Source organism: Musa acuminata, chromosome BXJ3-1 (genome assembly GCF_036884655.1).
Source record: "Musa acuminata AAA Group cultivar baxijiao chromosome BXJ3-1, Cavendish_Baxijiao_AAA, whole genome shotgun sequence".
NCBI lineage: Eukaryota > Viridiplantae > Streptophyta > Magnoliopsida > Zingiberales > Musaceae > Musa > Musa acuminata.
In genome coordinates, this window is record NC_088349.1 from 23,240,493 (window position 1) to 23,260,188 (window position 19,696).

Consider the following 19,696-nt stretch of genomic DNA (forward strand, 5'->3'; position numbering starts at 1 on the left):
CCAATGATTTTGTCTTTGTTGTTGTCTCCAAAGGTGACGTACCCTTCTTCTTTGCTAGTGAGCATAGAGAAATGAGATGGATCTCCAATCATTTGTCTTGAGCATCCACTATCGAGATACCATCTCTTGCTCCTAGCTTGTGGGTTTTTCTACAAAAGAGGATTTTTAGGTACCCATTTGATTTTGGATGCCTAAAAATTGATCCACCAAATTTGTTATTTATTATTGAATTATTTATAGTTCCTTTAGGAACCCATATTAATTTATGTGGACTAATTTTTCTAAATGGACATTTGTAGGCAATATGTCCGGATTTGCAACAAAAGTTACATTTCATACAAGATGAAACATGCAATATAGGTTCTTTAATGAAAGTGGTAGGATTTTGATGTGATCCTTTTACAAATCCAATTCCACTTCTATTTGCGACGTGACCCTTGTTTGCAAGGATCATATCTAATCCTTTGCTACCGAAGGTCTCTTTAAGTAGTAAATTTTCATTTTTTATTGCTTCTAAATGCTCACATTTAGAGCATGGAGGAGTTTGATGACTATCAAACTTATTTTGTAGTAAGACATGCTCTTTCTTTAAGATATTAAACTTCTTTCTAATAGTTCTACATTCATCAAATAAATCATGAAAAGCGATAGAGAGTTCTTCAAAAGATAAATCTTCACTAATTAAATCACATACCTCTTCTCCTAAAGCCATTAGCGCGAAGTTTGCCTCCTCTTTGTTGCTAGCATCTTCACTTTCGGAATCACTTGAATCGTCCCAAGATGCTTTTAGAGCTTTCTTCTTCTTTGGTTGCTTCTTCTTGGCTTGGGGGCATTCATTTTTGAAATGCCCCGGCTTCTTGCATTCGTAGCATATCACTTGGTCCTTTTTAAGTTCAAGTTTATTTTTGGTATTATTTTTAAATTTGTTCTTTCTTATAAATTTTTAAAATTTTTGAGTCAAAAGTGCAATGTCATTGTCACTTTCCTCATCACTTGATGTTCCTTTCAAGTGGTCTTCTTTTGATATGAGTGTCATATCCTTCCTATTCTTTGGAAGGAGGTTCTCGAGCTTGACACGTCATTTCGTAGGTCATTAGAGACCTAATAAGTTCTTCAAGAGGGAATGTTTTAAGGTCCTTAGCCTCTTGAATGACCGTAACTTTTGGATCCCAACTTTTTAGAAGGGATCTTAAGATTTTAGTTACTAGTTCAAAGTTAGAAAAATCTTTACCAAGAGCTTTGAGTCCATTGATGACATTCGTGAAATGGGTGTATATGTCTCCGATGGACTCACTTGGTTTCATTCGAAAAAGTTTGTAAGAGTGCACAATAATGTTAATTTTGGACTCTTTCACTCGGCTAGTACCTTCATGAGTGACCTCAAGAGTTCTCCAAATATCAAAAGCCGAATCACAAATTGAAACATAATTAAATTCATTTTTGTCTAGTGTACAAAACAAGGCATTCATAGCCTTTGCGTTTAAAGCAAAAACCTTCTTCTCCGATTCATTCCATTCGCTCATCGGAAGAGAAGATTTTTTATATCTATTTTCGACAATAGTCCAAAGCTCAAAATCCATGGAAATGAGGAAGATCCTCATACGAGTCTTCCAATGCATGTAATCTGACCCATTAAACATAGGTGGACGTGTGATAGAATGACCCTCATGCATGCCGGAGTAAGCCATCTCTCTTGGGTATTAAACCAAATATGAGAGTGAACTTGGCTCTTATACCAATTGTTAGGATCAGAGTGGCACTAAGGGGAGGGGGGGGGTTTGAATTAGTGTAGCGGATTAAAACTTGTAAGTTCGAAAATGATTCCGTAAAATGCAAGTAGATTTCGCTTTGATAGTAACTTGAGTAAAGTAAAAACCGGAAACTTGCTGCTGTGTAGATAACTATTGCAGAAAGGTAAGTACTCATACATTCAATGAACACGCCAATTTAAAGTGGTTTGGTCAAATGACCTACATCCACTTGCGAAGCCTTCTTCGATGAGGCTCCCAACTTCCATTAGCAAATCTTGAAGGGGAAGGACAAATACCCCTCTTACAACCTTTTACAAGTGGTTCACACTCTTACAAAATTTTGAATAGAAAGAAGGAGGTGAACACTCAAGCAATTGAAGATAATACTTGCTAAAGACTTTTCTAAGACCTTTATCTCAATCTATTGCTTTCACAAAAATTGTAATCTCAGTTGAGAATTGAGGGGTATTTATAGGCCCCAAAAGGATTCAAATTTGGGCTCCAAATTTTGAATTCTCTTGGGTTTTCGAGGCTGGCGGTGCCACCGCCTATCAGTGTCTGACACTGACAGTGTACCGGCGGTGTCACCGCTTGTCAATGGCTGTGCCATCGCCTGATCTCGGGTGATGGGCGGTGCCACCGCTCAGTCTAACAATTCCACCGCTTGACCCTTCGGGCTCTGGGCGGTGCCACCGCCCAGTCCGACGGTTCCACCGCCCGTCCTTACGGATCTCTGGTTGGGCTTCAAGTCCGGCCCAAACCAGGTCACATTTAGGCCCAATTGGTCCATAACCAGGATATAGGATTATCCCTTAATCCTAACACTAATTACATGCGAACTACGTAACTAAAAACATAATCCTAAGCAAGTTTTTAACCGGAAAACGTCGAGTCTTGTTCCGGCGAGCTTTCCGACAATCTTCCGGCGGACTTCCGATACGCCCTCGAATTTCTTCCGGCGGACTCCCAGCAGGCTCCCGATCTTGTGACGAATTCAGTGAGTAGCCGAGCCTTCTCAGTGATCTCCGCGAACCTCCGACAAGTCCTCGATTTCTTCTTGGTTGGTTCCGGTAGTATTTCCGACGAATATTTGGACTCTCAAAAGTCCATCGAACTTGACTCTAGTATCCTTGCTTTATGTTTTCAGGCCATCGTAGTTAATCATGCACACTTAACTCAATAATATGGATTATATCAATTATCTCATCAATTGATTTCATCATCAAAATCCGAGATTCAATAGTCTTAACAGACATTAAAAAAATAAAATTTATATTTTAAAATACTTGATTATATTATTTTTACATATGAAATTAAAATGGTTAAGACAATTTGTCAAATGATTGATTAAATTCTATTGAATCTAACTTATTGTATTTCTTAAAAGAGAAATCAGTATTGTTAACCTTTATCATATAAAATAAATAAATTTATCATGTAAAATTAAGTGATCCTATGAATTGTTTTTCCATAAATCGTTTAAAAAAATTTAGTTAATACGAGAAACATGACTTATAAGTAATCATAATTGCCGTGATTGATTTGATGCAATATCTGCTTTTTGATATTTTTTATTTTTTTATCTATCAAATAAAAATTGATGATATATGTTTGATCGATGAATTAAATGCTATAATGCATGATGTTTGTTATTTATAATATGTCATTATAAATGCATAGATATGTCCATCAATTTTATTTAGCTTAAATTAATAATAATAATAATAATAATAATAATAATAATAATAATAATAATAATAATAATAATAATATGGACTTTCTTCTCTCAATTGATTTTAACACTCCCCATGCAGCACTCACTAAAGTCTTGTTTTACATTGTCATTCTGTATTCATTTTGCATTTCTATATATTATTTTTATTAGTTATTTTATAATTACTTCCTTTCATGATTATTTTTTATAAATGATAAAGACGAGTTTTGACCTTTTGATCTCGTTATCAAACAGTCAAAGGTTATGGATTCATTTTGGTAATACAGATTCACTATTGCTGTTTTATTTTTTTTTAATTTCCTTCACAAAAACACAAAACTTGTAAATGTTTAAGAGAATTACATATGAAGAAACAATAATTCCAGTGGTTACTATTATTTACTTTAAATACTATAAATGTAGAAATTTCATATGACTATAACATAAAATCTTTGCTAATTAAGTGAGAGAATAAAAGTGCTTATTGTGCTTGATTGTGTTGAAATTTCAAACCTTAAAGCATAACATTCATTCATTCTAAATTTGGATTGATACTATTGTAAATATAAAAATTATAACATATTATTATTATGTAAGAAATTTTAATATCAAAATATAAAATTAAATAACAATAGATCTAAATTTATGATATGTACCTTTCGATACTACTTAAAAAAATCTTTATTTGATTTATAAACACAATCGTCGGATCTAAAATCTATGTTGATTTAAAACTAGATTTGTCTTCTTTTTTCTTTCTATTCTTTGTAGAATTACTATGAGCGATAAATTTAGAGATAAAGAAAAGATGAGAGAAGATATATAATATCTCATTAATTGATTTATTTTGATTAAAGGGAGATAGAGAAGATATGTAATCTCTCAACAATGTCACATGTATATGTATATTTAATTATTCGTACTAAGTTCTTATGAGCTTTTATCTTTTTATAGGCGATAATTATGAGTAATTAGAATTCAATCATATCCATAATATATCTTATAGGATCATATAATCTAATAATTATTAGATATTAAATAATTTATTTAGTACTAAATATATATTTTTAATTAAAACCATCAACATAAAGGCTCTCTAACTATGGGGAATATATTATTATTATTTGTTTATCTTCGATTTTATATTAATAAAACAGAAAACATAGTATAAAGACACTTAATCCAGAAGCAAGCTAAAGAATTAAGCCCACCAATGTTGCAACCAAAGTCATGATGCTCAGATCTTGATTCAGTAAATAATTGCAAGCTAAAGAATCTAAGTTGTTTCTTACTTTTTTATATTTTTTCAAAACATATTGATGTATGATTTTGTTAATCAATTAAGCCTACCAATCACTTTCGATAAGTGGCAAAAGCCTTATTTATTTTCTTTTCTTCCCGTACTAAAGAAATAAAACGAGAAAATATTTTTATAAAATACTAATAATAAAATATGATTTATGCCTGATTAAACCCACAAAAGCTCTGTAATTTGTTGGTGCTAAGGGTGTTGATCATTGTTTGACTAAATTTTTAGGTTTGGAAAATTTATGAAATATGATTGATGATTCGGCATGGTCTTTTTTTGTCTATTTTGAATAAATTAAATTACAAATCATAATTGAGTACAATAGGTTATGTTGTCGATATTGTATTTGCTTTATATTAAAAATCTTATTTTTAAAATATAAATCGAGCACCTTTTTATTTTTCAATATTTACAACATTCACAATTCTCAATGACTTCACAAGTAAAAGATCTTTTTCTTTTTTTACAAAATTGAGCTTAAGATGTTTAGAATTGTATTAACATGAATAGATAATACAAATTGCAAAGAAAACTAACCATGATTTTGTTGGAATTCCTTTCCTCCAAAAGAAATAAAACTAGATTTTGCCTATTGTTAGTAGATTATCAGTTCCATTACCAAAATACAAAGGAAAAAAAAGCAATAGTCATATATAAATTGCAATAATCATATTAATTACATGTTATAATTTGATGCAATTTTGGTATTATTTATGTTATATGCAATCTTATGTGTATAAAAGAGTATATACTTTCTCAAAACAAATCCTCAATTCTAGCTTAATTAAACCATATTCTTATTTCACAATTCTCTTATGCTTCAACCAGATGGAATTTATCTTTCATAAATAAATATGGCAAAGTAGGAAAGTAAATAACTGATGGTGTTCATTTCCTTTAAATGGCATATGTAAATCAGAATGATCATTATTTTTAATTAGTCTATCATATGGTATAATTATAAACCCTTCTTCATGACATTGTTGAGTGTCACCACAAGTGTGTGTGTGTGTGTGTTATATATGTTTCAAATGTGCATATTCCACAGTTCTTTGCCTCATTTGGAATGTGTTTCATGCAGAAGGGCTGTCACTGTCTCTTCCAGCTCATGGATTCGATGGTGGAGATGCAATCTGCTGCTCGGTAATGGAAGCTCCAGATTGAGTAGAGAATGCAGCAAGAAAGAGATCCACTGTCCATATTTCATGGCTACCTCAATTCCACATCACCAGTCGCAAGGCTTCTCAAACTAAACCATGGCCAAGAAAATCCAAAGTAATGAAGCAGCACCCAAAATGCAGGAACCACAAGAAATGACCAGCCTATGTGGAACTCTACGATCATGACATACGTTTTGTAGACATTGGCTGCTGAGAGCAAAAGAGATGTATTATATCCAAGTTGGATTGGGCTCCAAATCCTGTGGTGAAAGCTTTTTCTTCTTCTTTTTCTTGCTCCTTTTTTTTTGGTGGTGGAGCTTCTTCATCATCTGCACCCGCTTCGTTGTTCTGTCTGCTTTGGCATATATAAGCTTAGAAAGCCAATGAGTTTTGGGCCATAAGCATCAATGGAGGCATCCTGTTTCCTAACCTGCAAATCCTTCAAGCCGAAATCGCCAGTCCTCCACAAGAAGAGGTCCGGTCAAGGTTTCCATGGAAGCGGTGGCACCTCATCTTCAACTGTAACTTGTAAGTGCTGTTCTTCCTTCTCCACGACAAGGTCTTTGGTATTGATGGGTGGAGAGTGTCATGGTGTTAGCTAATTCCAACCTACCAGGCTGCAATCTCAGGCCTCAGCCACAGGACGAGGACGGCGAGCTAGTGATCAGATCAGACTGGAGATCCTTCAGGGCAAGGCTGGTCGCCGGCGAGCAAGCATCCAGTCTTGCCGCATCGCTTGCTCTATGCGGCATGGACCGAAGCCCAACGCCTCCGGAGCCGGTGGGCGACAAGTGGGCGCACCTGCTGCACGAGCCGGAGCGGGGCTGCCTCCTCATCGCCACCGAGAAGCTGGACGGCGTGCACATCTTCGAGCGTACCGTGATCCTCCTCCTCTCGGCCGGCCCGCTGGGGCCGACCGGCGTCATCCTCAACCGGCCATCGCTCATGTCCATCAAGGAGACGCCCTCGGTGGACCTGGACGTGGCGGGGGTGTTCTCGGACCGGCCGCTGTTCTTCGGCGGGCCGCTGGAGGAGGCGTTGTTCCTGGTCGGCCCCCGAGGAGGGGAGGACGGGGTGTTCGAGGAGGTGATGGAGGGGCTGTACTACGGCACCAAGGAGTGCGTGGGGTGCGCGGCGGAGATGGTGAAGAGGGACGTGGTGGGGGCGGGGGACTTCAGGTTCTTCGATGGCTACTGTGGGTGGGAGAGGGAGCAGCTGAGGGACGAGATCAGGGCGGGGTTTTGGAGGGTGGTGGCCTGCAGCCCAAGTGTGGCAGGCGTGGCCAGTGTGGGGAGTCTTGGGCTGTGGGAGGAGGTTTCGGGACTTGTGGGCGAAAGGAAGGTTTGGTGACTTGTCTCTTCTCTCGCTCTCCTCTCTCCTCATGTTGATGATATGATGATGATGATGATGATGATGATGATGAGGCAGCTCTTTCTCATGTAATCTTTGCATTGTGTAAGGATTGGACATAGCAATCAATCTATTGATTTCGCCCTTGAGGAAGAAGTGATCATAGTCAACAGAGTAAGCTTGAGCCACACACACACGTACTATCAAACACATCTTGGTGACAGTAAGACAAAAGGTCTGACTTGTAACAAGGTCATACGCAGCGACATACATACGTACATCATGCTTATCTATTGCATTTCTAAGCAGGAAGAGTTTAATCTCTAGAATTATCCAATCTTAAGGAAAGATATTGGCTTGAAATCCAAAGTCAAAAAGAACCCGTTGACTTCTTCATAATCGCACCGGTTGACGCTTACCACGTCCGCGCCTGTTAGCCATCAAGAGTGAGAAGCACGTGGGGCTAACTCGGTCAGTATCTTCGTGCACTAAAAGTCGTGGCTCGACCACGAATAGCACCATGTGCCCTCTTTTGTCATCTTGTACGGCCAACAAACGACGTTCACCGCACCGCGTCGTTCGTCACCGCATGCCCAATCAGTCATGCTTTGCGTCTCAAGTCGTTGTTTGATTTTTCTTTCGTGGGTTAGACGTTATTTCCCGACCCGACAAGTCACTCGGAAACGACGGTAGCGACGACGACTCACGTATACCTGTGGGTCCACGCCTTACTTCAATCACAAAGCAGGTAAACGAAGCGGGCAAGTTACAACAATAACCCGTGAATTGATCCCATCCAAGTTTGGCTTGATGTCTCTCAGCCGCCTCAAGCGTGCCAACCGCAACGCCACTCCACTCTGCCATCCCATCTTTCTCTCTCTCTCTCTCTCTCTCTCTCGCTCTCTCTATATATATCTTGAGACGTCTCGTCGCTCTTCGTCTTGTTGGCTGCTTGAATCGTCTGTCCGAGCCAGAAAGAGAGCAAGGATCTGATGGCCGTAGATGCCGTAGAAGAGACGCCCTCGCCGTCGCCATCGTCGTCGCCGCCACCGCCCTACCAGGTGGGGTCCACGACGAAGGGGAAGCGGTCGAAGCGCCCCCGCCCCTCCCCCTCTTCTTCTCCGGAAGTTCCCGATGAGGACGCTGACCGCCTCTCCCGCCGCCGCCTCAACACCGAGGAGGAGTTCTACGCCCTTTGCCTCGTGATGCTCTCCCGCGACGTCGGTGGCGGAGCAGCGTTCGAACACGAACATGTGCCACCGCCGCCGCTGCCCTCGCCGCCTCCGAAAGCACAGTCCTATGGGTGCTCCGTGTGCGGGAAGGCGTTCCCGTCCTACCAGGCTCTCGGGGGGCACAAGACCAGCCACCGGAAGCCCGCAGCCACGACAGCGGCGGCGAGAGGTGATGACGCCGCCTCGGTCTCGAACGGTGGCGGAGCTCCTGTCGTGGTCGCAGGATCACTGGGGAAGCTTCACGAGTGCTCGGTGTGCCACAAGTCGTTCCCGACGGGGCAGGCGCTGGGCGGGCACATGAGGTGCCACTACGACGGCGTCATCGGCGGCCGTGCCACTGCTGGAACCGCGATCACCGCGACGGCGGCGTCATCTTCAGGGGCGGCGAGCTCGGGGAGGGACCGGGGGTTCGACCTGAACCGGCCACCACAGCCGCAGCTTCGAGAGACGGGTCTCGTCGGCAGGTTGAGTGCAGCAAGGAAAGAGGAGGGGGAGGAGGTGTTGAGCCCTCTGTTGCTGACCCCAAAGAAGGCACGTCCGTTGGCGGCGGCGGTAAAAGCCGACATGGAACCACCGCTACCGACCCTAATTAGTTTCATATGATGGATGTGTTCAATTTTATTCTTTTGTTTGTTTATATGTAATAATTATATTTCTTCTCACTCTTGGATTTATTTTAGTCTACTGAAGCAAAGGATGAGATTTGATATGCCATGTTGCTTGTGATAGACGACATCCGAGAGGTGTGAGCGTGCACGCATGCACGTCATGCACCCGTGTCAAGCCTCTCAGTAGCCGCCATCATCGGGGTCTATCGGGTTGGTATCGGTTTGCGTGTGGACCGGGTCTTGCAAGAACGATCCGTGTGGACCGGGTTTTCGATCAATTTAAGTTAGGAAGAAGACAGCTTAGTATTATTGTTATTGTTGGGATGGATAATTGAATTCCGTAGGAAACATTCTAAGAAATGTATTTTCATACATACATATATATATATATATATATATATATATATATATATATTCGCTTGTTAATTGTTAAAAAAAAAAGCATTATCTTAGGGCATGAATATTCATAAATGACTACATACATAGGTTTTAATATATGCTTCGGATCAATCGTGAAGGTATTGTCATGATGACATACAACAGTTGCGAAGGTCAAACTTGTGGTCTTTGCTGCTATTTGTTGGCTCTCATAATGGTCAAGGCTGGAAAAAGGAGAGAAACATTTGTGGAGTAGTAATTATATATACATCATAATAGGTGGAATGAAGAGGCAATTGGAAGTGGCTGCTCATCTTTGATCCTAGAAAGTGCTGCATGTTAGATGAACTCATGCCAGTTATCACCTTTGTTTGCCTTCCTCATTTGACTTCTTCTGAACTGGACGAGCGTGCTTCTTTTGTGAAACGTTCATCTCTTCATGTTGACATCTACAAACTTGTCTTCACACAAATAACCAAGATGTATATTTCTTCTGTATGCTTTACTTGCATGCTATATTCCTGGTCATCTCCATTTCTATGACTTATTCCAAGTCCAATCCTTGAAGGAGACCTTGCTGTTGCTATCTTTAGCATGCGTATGTCACTGTACAGTTCACACACCCAGTAAGAGCCAAACAATCAACGTGTGGCAATTTGATTCAGTTTGGTCTTCAAAAATTCTGCTTTAGAAAAACACTGGAACTCTGTGCAATTAGCACAAGATCATCAACAATTCAAGGTTGCAATTACAGATGCGAACGCTTGGGCTTCTCACATAGTTCATATGGATTGCTGTTGTGCTTCTTCAGTGTGATTATGATTCAGGTCGTGAAATGATTTTTGGTGAATCGAGTGAGTTTTGTTTCTCGTTAGTAAAAATCATTTGCTGGTCAATAAATATTACAATGAGATAAATTATTTTTCTGGCAAATTTTTACATGTAAATATGGAGTGAGATAGATGATACGCAGACACTCATGCTTAGTTTAGTTGCACTCTTTTCTTTAGGTGTAATTTCCTAAGTACAAAACTACCATAGTTAAATAATCATGCTTATGATGAGATTATCTTCTTTTCATCTAAAACTAACTGCTGATGTTTATTTTATTGTACACAAACACAATGAACAAAAAAGAAACATTATGAACATATGCTGCAGTGATCTATGAGACCGAAGGTGGAGTTGTTTGAGTTCTTCTTTATGCAGAAATCTGCAGGAATTCTTGTTTCGGCTATAATTGCAATCAATTGAATGGAGTACATGAAGTTGTGTATACTTAGCAGCCAACTGAAGCATCTGAGTGTACACAACAAACTCGAGTGTGACATTCTGGTGGGGCCGTCTTTAGGAGGTGGAGATGGGACTGCTAAAGTGGGTACCTTTTGCCTTAGGGTTGCCCTTTTACAACTTTGACCTTCTGTATTTTATTAATATCCTTTAATTCTTTTGGCATATTTACAGTTTTACCCTTCATGCTAGGGTTTTGCCAAATTACAGTTTTGCCCTATATAAATTACAGTTTTGCCTTATATAATTAAGTTTTGTCCTTTCAATATATTTACAATTTTACCCTTGTAAAATTGAGAATTTTAAGTTATATTCTCAATTATAAATTTAATAAATATGATTTATTATAATTATGATTGAATTTAATCATGATTATATTTTGGTTATTTGATTTGATTTAATTTTTGATTAAAAAACTATAAATTATGGTTACTTTTTTAGTTTTCTCATATGAATTATTGATTATGTTTTAACATATGATAAATAAAATCTAATTATTGTTCTTGGATATTCATTTGATTATTCACATGTATATATTTGAAATTGTGAAATGATAATTTTCTTTCACATAAAGACTCTTCATGATTTATATGTTAGCATGATTATCATATGAGTTTTTTATTTTATTGATTAATATTTAATAATTATTATGATTGTTATTTTATTATTGAACTATTTCAGGATGAATCAAGATAAATAAATTTGTGAATATTATTTATAATTTATCTTCATAAGTTTTATCTGGCCGATATCTGTCAAAGTAGCCCGGGATGATAAACTTATGATATATGAATTACAATAAATGTCTTATCATTTATAGGATATTTTAGATTATATTTTATATTTTTGTATTAGTCTTACAACCACCAAAGTGACCTAGACTAATAATTTATAAAATATATTATGAAATTAGTCCTAAATGATATTAAATAAAATAATATTCATAATGGTAGTATGAATCAAGATAAAGAAATTTAGTGAATATTATTTATAATTTATCTTCCTAATTTTTATTTGACCGGTAGCTACCAAAGTAGCCTGGGATGATAGGCTTATGAGATATGAATTAAAATAAAGTTCTTATCATTCATGGGATATTTTAGACTGTATTTTATCTTTTTATATTGGTCCTATAGTCAGCAAAGTGACCTGGACCAATAATCTATAAAATACGTTATGGAATTGATCCTAAATTATATTAAATAAAATAATATTCACGATGACATATATAATTAGAAGATTTAGATAATCCCAAAGGAGAATCTATTTTAAATAATTATGTGATGGGATAAGATGATACTATTTTGGATATCCTTGCAGTTTAGGGTTGTATACCTAAAGGTAACAATACTATTCCACAAGGATGGTATCAGTCCTCCATAAGTGATCTTGAGTGAACACTAGATATGTCAATATTTCACCCAAAGGTGAAAATATATATGATATTAATAGTTCATTATATTTTGAAAACTTAAAGTATTAATGTTATATTATTACTATGGCACTTCCTTTATTGTGTTTTTGTAAATGTCCTTATACTTTATGAAATAAATGGCTTGAGCATATATAAGTTGTATTGAGTGAGTGAGACCTTGATCGGATTAATTGAACAGAACATAAACTTAATTATTGAAAGTTCTATGAAATAAATAATTAATGTGACTGAACAAGAAAAGCATGAAAGACTCAATCTTATGATATTTTGACTTCAGAATAGTTTACAACTAGCGCATGAGAATATCTAAGGATTAATTTAAATTTTTTGATAAGTCATTAATTGACATATGATAGTATTTGAGGAATTCAAGATTATATTCTCAAAATAAATGATAAAGCTGTAAGCTCAAGACTCATAATATTTTGAGCACTACAAAGGGAGTAGGTAACACTAAAATAAGGATGAAGTAGGTAACACTAAAATAAGGATGAAGTATAAGTCACCTGAGTTTATAATTATTATATAAACTCATAAAAGAATATCGTCATAATAAAGTGTTACTCATGTAACAAAGATTCTGTAACAAAGAAAAGGACTATAAGATTTGATTTGAAATGAAAAGGGTATAAATATAACCTTTATATGGTTCAAATCAAATATTATAGATATTATTGATGGATTAATTTGATGCTTCATCATATGTTACCAATAATAGATATTCATAAAGAAAAAAAAATGAAGGGGAATAAAACCAAAAGAGAATGAGATATTTATCATTATAGGGAATCATCTTAAAGTGAAAACGATATTAGTTTGTATTTATCGTCTATATCTAAAGATGATTCAATTTAATAAATCTTGAGGATCGATAATATGTTCTTATAATTCTAGGAATTTGGGTTCCTTACCTAGAATTATTAAAATATTATTTCTCTTTTAGTGGTTGTAAACTTGCTATGATTCAATAAAATTAACCTTTGAATTCTATATAATAGTATGAATCTTAAGTTTACAATGATCCTACAATTAAATATTTAAATAAAATATAGTTTTATAAACTCCTTGGGGTTATGTTTATCACTCTATACTTTCGTCTCATTAAAGAGAGACATTTTATCACCATATAAATAACATATTGAGATATGATTATATATATCTAATTTATGTAAAGTCTATGATTGTTTACACTCTTGAAGTGTACATAAATGAAATCGATAGACAATTAGATAAAAAAATTAAGATTATCATATCTGACAAAGGTAATGAATTTTATGGTATTTATGATGAACCCAATTATAATTCTAATTCTTTTGCGAGATTCTTGAAAAAATAAGGTATATAATTTATTAGATGTGTTATAGTAGAATATGATTGCTGAAAGATATAATCCTATCTTATAGATATGATTAGGAGCATGATAGATTATTCTTTTGTACCCAAATCAATGTGAGAAGAAGCTCCAAAGACAATTATATATATCTTAAATGGTATTCCTAATAAGTAAATTACATGACTTCTTTAAGTTATGAAACGATAGGAAATCGAACTTAAGATATTTACATATTTGAGATTGTCTTGTAGAGATAAGGATCTTTAACTCACATAAAATAAAATTAGATTTAATAATTATTTCTGAATATTTTATTATCTATTCAGAAAAGTTTAAAGGGGTACATATCTTATTGCTCTAATCAGAGGACAATTAAATCTCGTAACATAAGATTCCTATAAAATAGCAAATCAGTGGGAGTAAAAATCTCAAAATTCAATTTTGATATAGAGGAGATTCAAGTTAATACTTCTTTATTATTCGAGAGATTGTTGTTATTCAAATTATTAAATAATTTGATGAAAGTGAATAATAAAATAACATTACTAAACTCTCACATTATATTGATATCGCTGTTAATGGTCTTGTAGAACAACCATAATTGCCAACCTTGGAAATATCTCAAAGAGAAAGGAATCATGTTATTTATGGTTATTATATGACATATCTACACGAATTATATTATGATATAGGAATCAGAATGGATCCTTATTGTTTTCAGATGTTATGAAAATTAATGATTATGAAAAGTAATATGATGCAATAAAAAAAGAGTTAAAATTAATAACCAGAATGGTGTCTGATAATTTATCAAATTGTCTAATAATTGTAAAAGAATCTATTATATAAATGTGACTCAAAGGACAATGTTGAACGATATAATGGTCAGACTTGTGGTTAAAAGTTTTACTTATAAAAAATGTATTGACTATAATGAGATTTTTAATGAAATCGTTAAGAATCATCATGACATTAATAACTCAGTATGAGTTTGAGTTATATCATAATGATATGAAAATATTTTATTTTTTAGATCTAGCTTTATATAGGTTACTCTAAATGATTTACAAAGAAAATAAAAGAAACATAAAGTTTAGTACGCAAATTCAGGAATTTATTTATGACCTTAAACAAGTTTCAAAATAATGATATATAAAGGTTCTTGATATCATTATTTCAGATTTAAGGTAAATACTATTTATCAGTATTTATATCAGTAGGAGCAAGTTTATTATATTGATCTTATATAGGGATAATATTTTGTCTTACCAATAGTGATCTTGATTTATTATACTAAATCAAGAAATTTGTCATTAAGAGTTTTAAGATGGTTGATATGAATGAGACATCTTATATTATTAACGTTGAGTAATTCAAGGATAGACCTCAATGATTATGAAGACTATCTTAGAAAGGATATATCAATTGAGTCTTAAAAAGATTTTAATATATAATTTTGTTCAGTAAATCATAAAAGCAAAGTTTTAATCAATTGTAAATTCTTTAAAATGACTTGAAAAGAATCAGATAAAGAAGATATTCTTTGTATATGCACAGTTGGAAGTCTATGCTCAAGCCTATGTCGGAACAGATATTAGTTTTATAATTAAAATGTTGGGTATATATTGGAGTTACCCAAAAGTAAAAACAAGTAAAAACACTAAAAGACTACAAAGAAAGTAATAAGATATCTAAAAGGGACAAAAGATTATATGCTCACATGTATAAAATTATATCAGTTTGAAATAATGGTATTTTTCAAATGTTGATTATATAAATTACCTCAATAATAAGAAGTCCACTTTACGGTTAATATTTATGTCAATTAGAGGGACAATTTATTAATAATAAAAGTTGATTTTGTGGTATGCTTTGAGATCACTAATTAAATTTTTGACTGCAAAATTTTATCTCAGGACTTGGTGTAGTCAGACTCAATTACTAAGTCATTGAAGATATTTTATGACATTGTAGTAGTTTTCTTCTCGAAGAATGACAAGTACTATTGTATCTCTATGCATTATGGTATAAAGTATTGATGGTTAAAGAAGATGAGTCCAGAAACATTTAATGTCAATTAATTACTTCAGTTCCACTATATTGATTGCTGATCCATTCATTTAGGACTTATAGCCTAAAGTATTTGGAAAATATGTTCTTCTGATTGGGTTTGTGAGCATCCCATAAAGAATATGATGATGCATGTTTGAGTGGATACTATAATTGATATTCTTGCTTACGTACTTAAAGTTATTTGTTTCTACTATCCTGTTCATAATTTTATATATACATATTATGGTTGAATGTGATGACAATATTGTCTTGACAAGACAAATTATAGGAGTTATTTTTTACTATATTAGGAAAGACTAACAATATTGTGATACATAAAAGGAAGTGTCACACTGATGGTATATAACCACTATGACTAATATTGTTAGTCAGACTTAATACAGTATTATTATAATTATTAAATTTATTGGTCTATTTTAAAATTCGCATGCGTGTATATAGTTTTTCTAAAATTTCAGAATCCAATTGAGTCAAATTATTTTTAAATAAATTTTATTTATTTATTTTTAATTTTAAATCTTTTGTATCTTACTAATTAATGGGTCAACTGGGAGAATATTAGATTATGTGGCTCTATTTAATTAGATAAGATATATTATATATATGATTGGATTCTGATTATGGTTATTGACTAATAGAAAAGAAGTTTAGTAGGATTCCTTAGGAAATAACCTTCGGGCACAACTGGTACATTCCAAAATGACTATGACTCTGACATCTTTACCCTTGGCCATGAACCTCCTTTGAATTTTGGATCGGCTTAACTCTTCTATTTTCGATCCGAGCTGAAGAAGAAGAAAAGAACAAAAAAAATCGATAGAAGTTACTAACTAGAAATGGAATTTCTAAGTATTTCGTTGAGGAACTCTCCTAATAACTTATCCTAAACCCTCTGCTTTCGCGATCTCTAGGAGCTAAATAAGGGGTGATCTTAGTACATCTTAATGTAGTTGAGATATCAAGGTTTTTCTTTCAATCTCTCTCTCCCCTAATCCCCTAATCCATATTGCAGATTAATATATCAGATCCGACGATGAAGCGTTTGTAGATTAGATAAGGTTTATTCTTCTGAACAACAAGAAAGATACGCATCGTAATATATTGTTAAATCTAATTTTATTTGATTTCAATCTTGACATAAAATTTTTTTCGCAGCATGAGCTCTGATTACCCCGAGCACAAGATGGCCACACACTCTTCTTACTCCGACTCTGGCCTGCTTTGTTTCTTTGTTAGGACAGTGCAGGGAAGTAATGCTCCCACGCAGCGAGACTGGGATCTTAGAGAGAGAGAGAGAGAGAGAGAGTATCGACTGACTGTGACAGTGTTTGTGGGTCAAATGCTGGATCATCAGGTGGCCATCTTGCTTGGTTTTGTTCTTCCGCAGTGGCGGGCGCCATGACTGAGTTCTTCTTTTATCTTGCATGGTGGTGCCAGTGCCTACCACCTACCAATACGATGGTATCTTCTAGGTCATTTTAACCTAACCTTATTTGATCTGTGTCAGAAATTGGATGAGTGTGGGTGATGCCTGACCATCTTAATTATTCCTATTTCGATAATTTGTCTATTAGTTTTGCAAATTCCATAAGTTTTATAACATCTCTAATTAATTATCTAAGTTAAAAAAAAACAAACTAGAAAAAGGAAACTAAATATTGATTATGGTTGAAGATCATAAGTTTTGACAAGGAAGTTTCATCATCCTGCAAAGATAGAAAGTTCATCAACAAATTTTTTTGAGAAAAAATAAAAAATTATTCTTCAAATCAAATATGAAAATATCTATGAAAGTTGTTATAATTGATATGTCTTTGAGTTTCCAATATTATTTTGTTCTTTCTTAATTTTTTTTTTATTTTTATATTTGAAGCATAAAAATAGAAGAAAATTGCTGCCAATGGCTCATGCACTAATCTATATCCCTTTACAATCTAAACTACTAATCTAAAATATTTATTATATATTTATAAATCAATCTAAATCTTGATCCATATGTGATTCGAAACTAAATAAAAAATGTTACAATATATGTGAGACATAATTCAGATTATAATATATCCTCTAGATCCATAACTAAATGATGCAGTGTATAATGAGCATTGAATGCTCTCAAGTATCAAGACAATAAATTTCAAGCTCAACTATTTCAAATTTTAAGAAAATAGTTCACATTTTGAGATAATTATGGAGATTCAAAATACCAAATACAATGTACCATAAATTTAATATGTATTATAATTTATGTTTGACTTTTAGTAAACCATTAACTAAGTGGTTGAGGGATTCATTTTCCAATGGATTTATAAAAGGAGAAGGAAGGAAAATTGATGAGGCATTCTTATTTTTATAACCTTATCAATTTTTTGTATTTTGAGCTATCAGCTCGTAGTTATCTTTTTGAAAAAGAAGAGAATCTCTTTCGTTCTCTCATATCTCACTTCTTTTTCTCACCTTCTTCTTCTTCTCTCTTCATCTTATTTCACACTATTTTGTATCACAACTTTGCCATGCTCTTAAAGTCCTTTCTTATGGCAACTAAAAGGGGGTAGAGGACGACGATGAAAGAATTATGCAATCATATAGAGATGAAATGAATGCAAAAATTGAAGTACTAAGGAGACAAGTTGAAGAGCTTACTATGTGCCTTAAACATCAAGAAACCGATGGTTCTAAAGGCTCAAGTTATAGTTACGTAAGTGATAGATTTGAAGATATAAATCCCTCTGCATCTAAAGAAACTGTATGAGACTCAACCATGGAGACATTTTTTCATGCAAATGACAACATCAAAATTGACTTACTAAAGTTCCATGGTTGACTTTAACATGAAGAGTTTCTTGATTAGCATAGTACTGTTGAGAAATTTTTTGAGTACAAGGATATCATCCAAAGCCCAAAAAGTATAATTAATTGTTACAAGACTTTGAGGTTATACTTCAGTGACAAGTTGCTAGAGATGCACCTTCGGAAAGGAAAGATGAAGATATCATCTTGAGAGAAGATCGAAGATAAAACCTTGACATTGTGAGATTTTTTTTCATTTAATTATATTCAAACTCTTTTTTCATAATTTAATAATCTCCAGTAAGGTAGTAAAATCATCATCGACTACACTGAAGAATTCTATAAGTTGATGTGTAACATCTCTCATTTTTTTGAAAATTTATAAGGACTTATTTTTAAATATATGGATTTTTTTAATAATTCTTTAGCACTAAATTTTTTTTATATATTAAAAATATTGTAAGGGACTAAAATGTGAATCTCATTAATTGAAGGTGATTTGTGAAAGATTCACACTAAGAAAAAATAAAATAAAATAAAATAAAATGGAGGACTTGTGGCATTAGCAAGGATGAGCCACTTGTATTTATTCTAAAGATGACACCTAAACCTCAATGCATGCTTGCCACCTCGTTATTTTAGCATGAGCCAAACCTAAGTAATTTAAAGCACAATTAAGGAAAATTTTACAGCCAACTTAACTTGAAAAGAGAAGGAATTGAAGGACAAGAGAAAGAGAAAGAATTGAAGAAGAAGAGGTTTTATCTTGGCTTAAGGCTTTGCATCAATTCCCCCACATTTGAAATTCAAAACTTTTAAAGGCAAGTATTCTAACCCATCCTAGAGATAAATTTTGATCCTTATTTTCACCTTGATTTTGAGAAAATTAGAAGATTATGGCTGTATGTAAGATATCCAAGCCATTTATACATCAAATGTTGAATCTGAAATTTTTCAGATTTTGACTTTTCAGTACTTGTGTGGCCATAACTTTTTACACAAATTCAGATTGAGGAGAAACCTCTTTCATATAAAAGGAGACTTAAGCTTTTATTTGATATAAAAATTGAAAGATTTGGAGTAAATTTACCTATCCAAACATATGAATGAAAAGACCTCATGTATTCGGTAAAACAGATATTACTACAACTTCTGACCTTCTGTTACTAAATTGCTCATAACTCTCTAGTGAAAATTCTGAATTATGTAAAACTTTATTTTTTGAATACGCATATATTTCTATTGACACCTAATTTGAAAATTTTGAAGTAAATTT

At 34.2% G+C, this 19,696-nt stretch overlaps 2 protein-coding genes across 2 annotated transcripts; both read left to right on the top strand.

Annotated features, from left to right (window-relative positions):
- The first annotated feature begins 6,206 nt into the window (after positions 1–6,206).
- On the top strand, positions 6,207–7,440 carry LOC103973607 (uncharacterized). Its single transcript, XM_009388234.3, has 2 exons — positions 6,207–6,462; positions 6,551–7,440. The coding sequence occupies exons 1-2, from the start codon at positions 6,342–6,344 to the stop codon at positions 7,282–7,284; spliced, it is 855 nt and encodes a 284-aa protein (XP_009386509.2). The 5' UTR covers positions 6,207–6,341; the 3' UTR covers positions 7,285–7,440.
- Positions 7,441–8,240: 800 nt separating this feature from the next.
- On the top strand, positions 8,241–9,178 carry LOC135628564 (zinc finger protein ZAT6-like). Its single transcript, XM_065135311.1, has one exon. It carries the CDS (start codon positions 8,277–8,279, stop codon positions 9,117–9,119), a length of 843 nt encoding a protein of 280 aa, XP_064991383.1. The 5' UTR covers positions 8,241–8,276; the 3' UTR covers positions 9,120–9,178.
- The last annotated feature ends 10,518 nt before the right edge of the window (positions 9,179–19,696 follow it).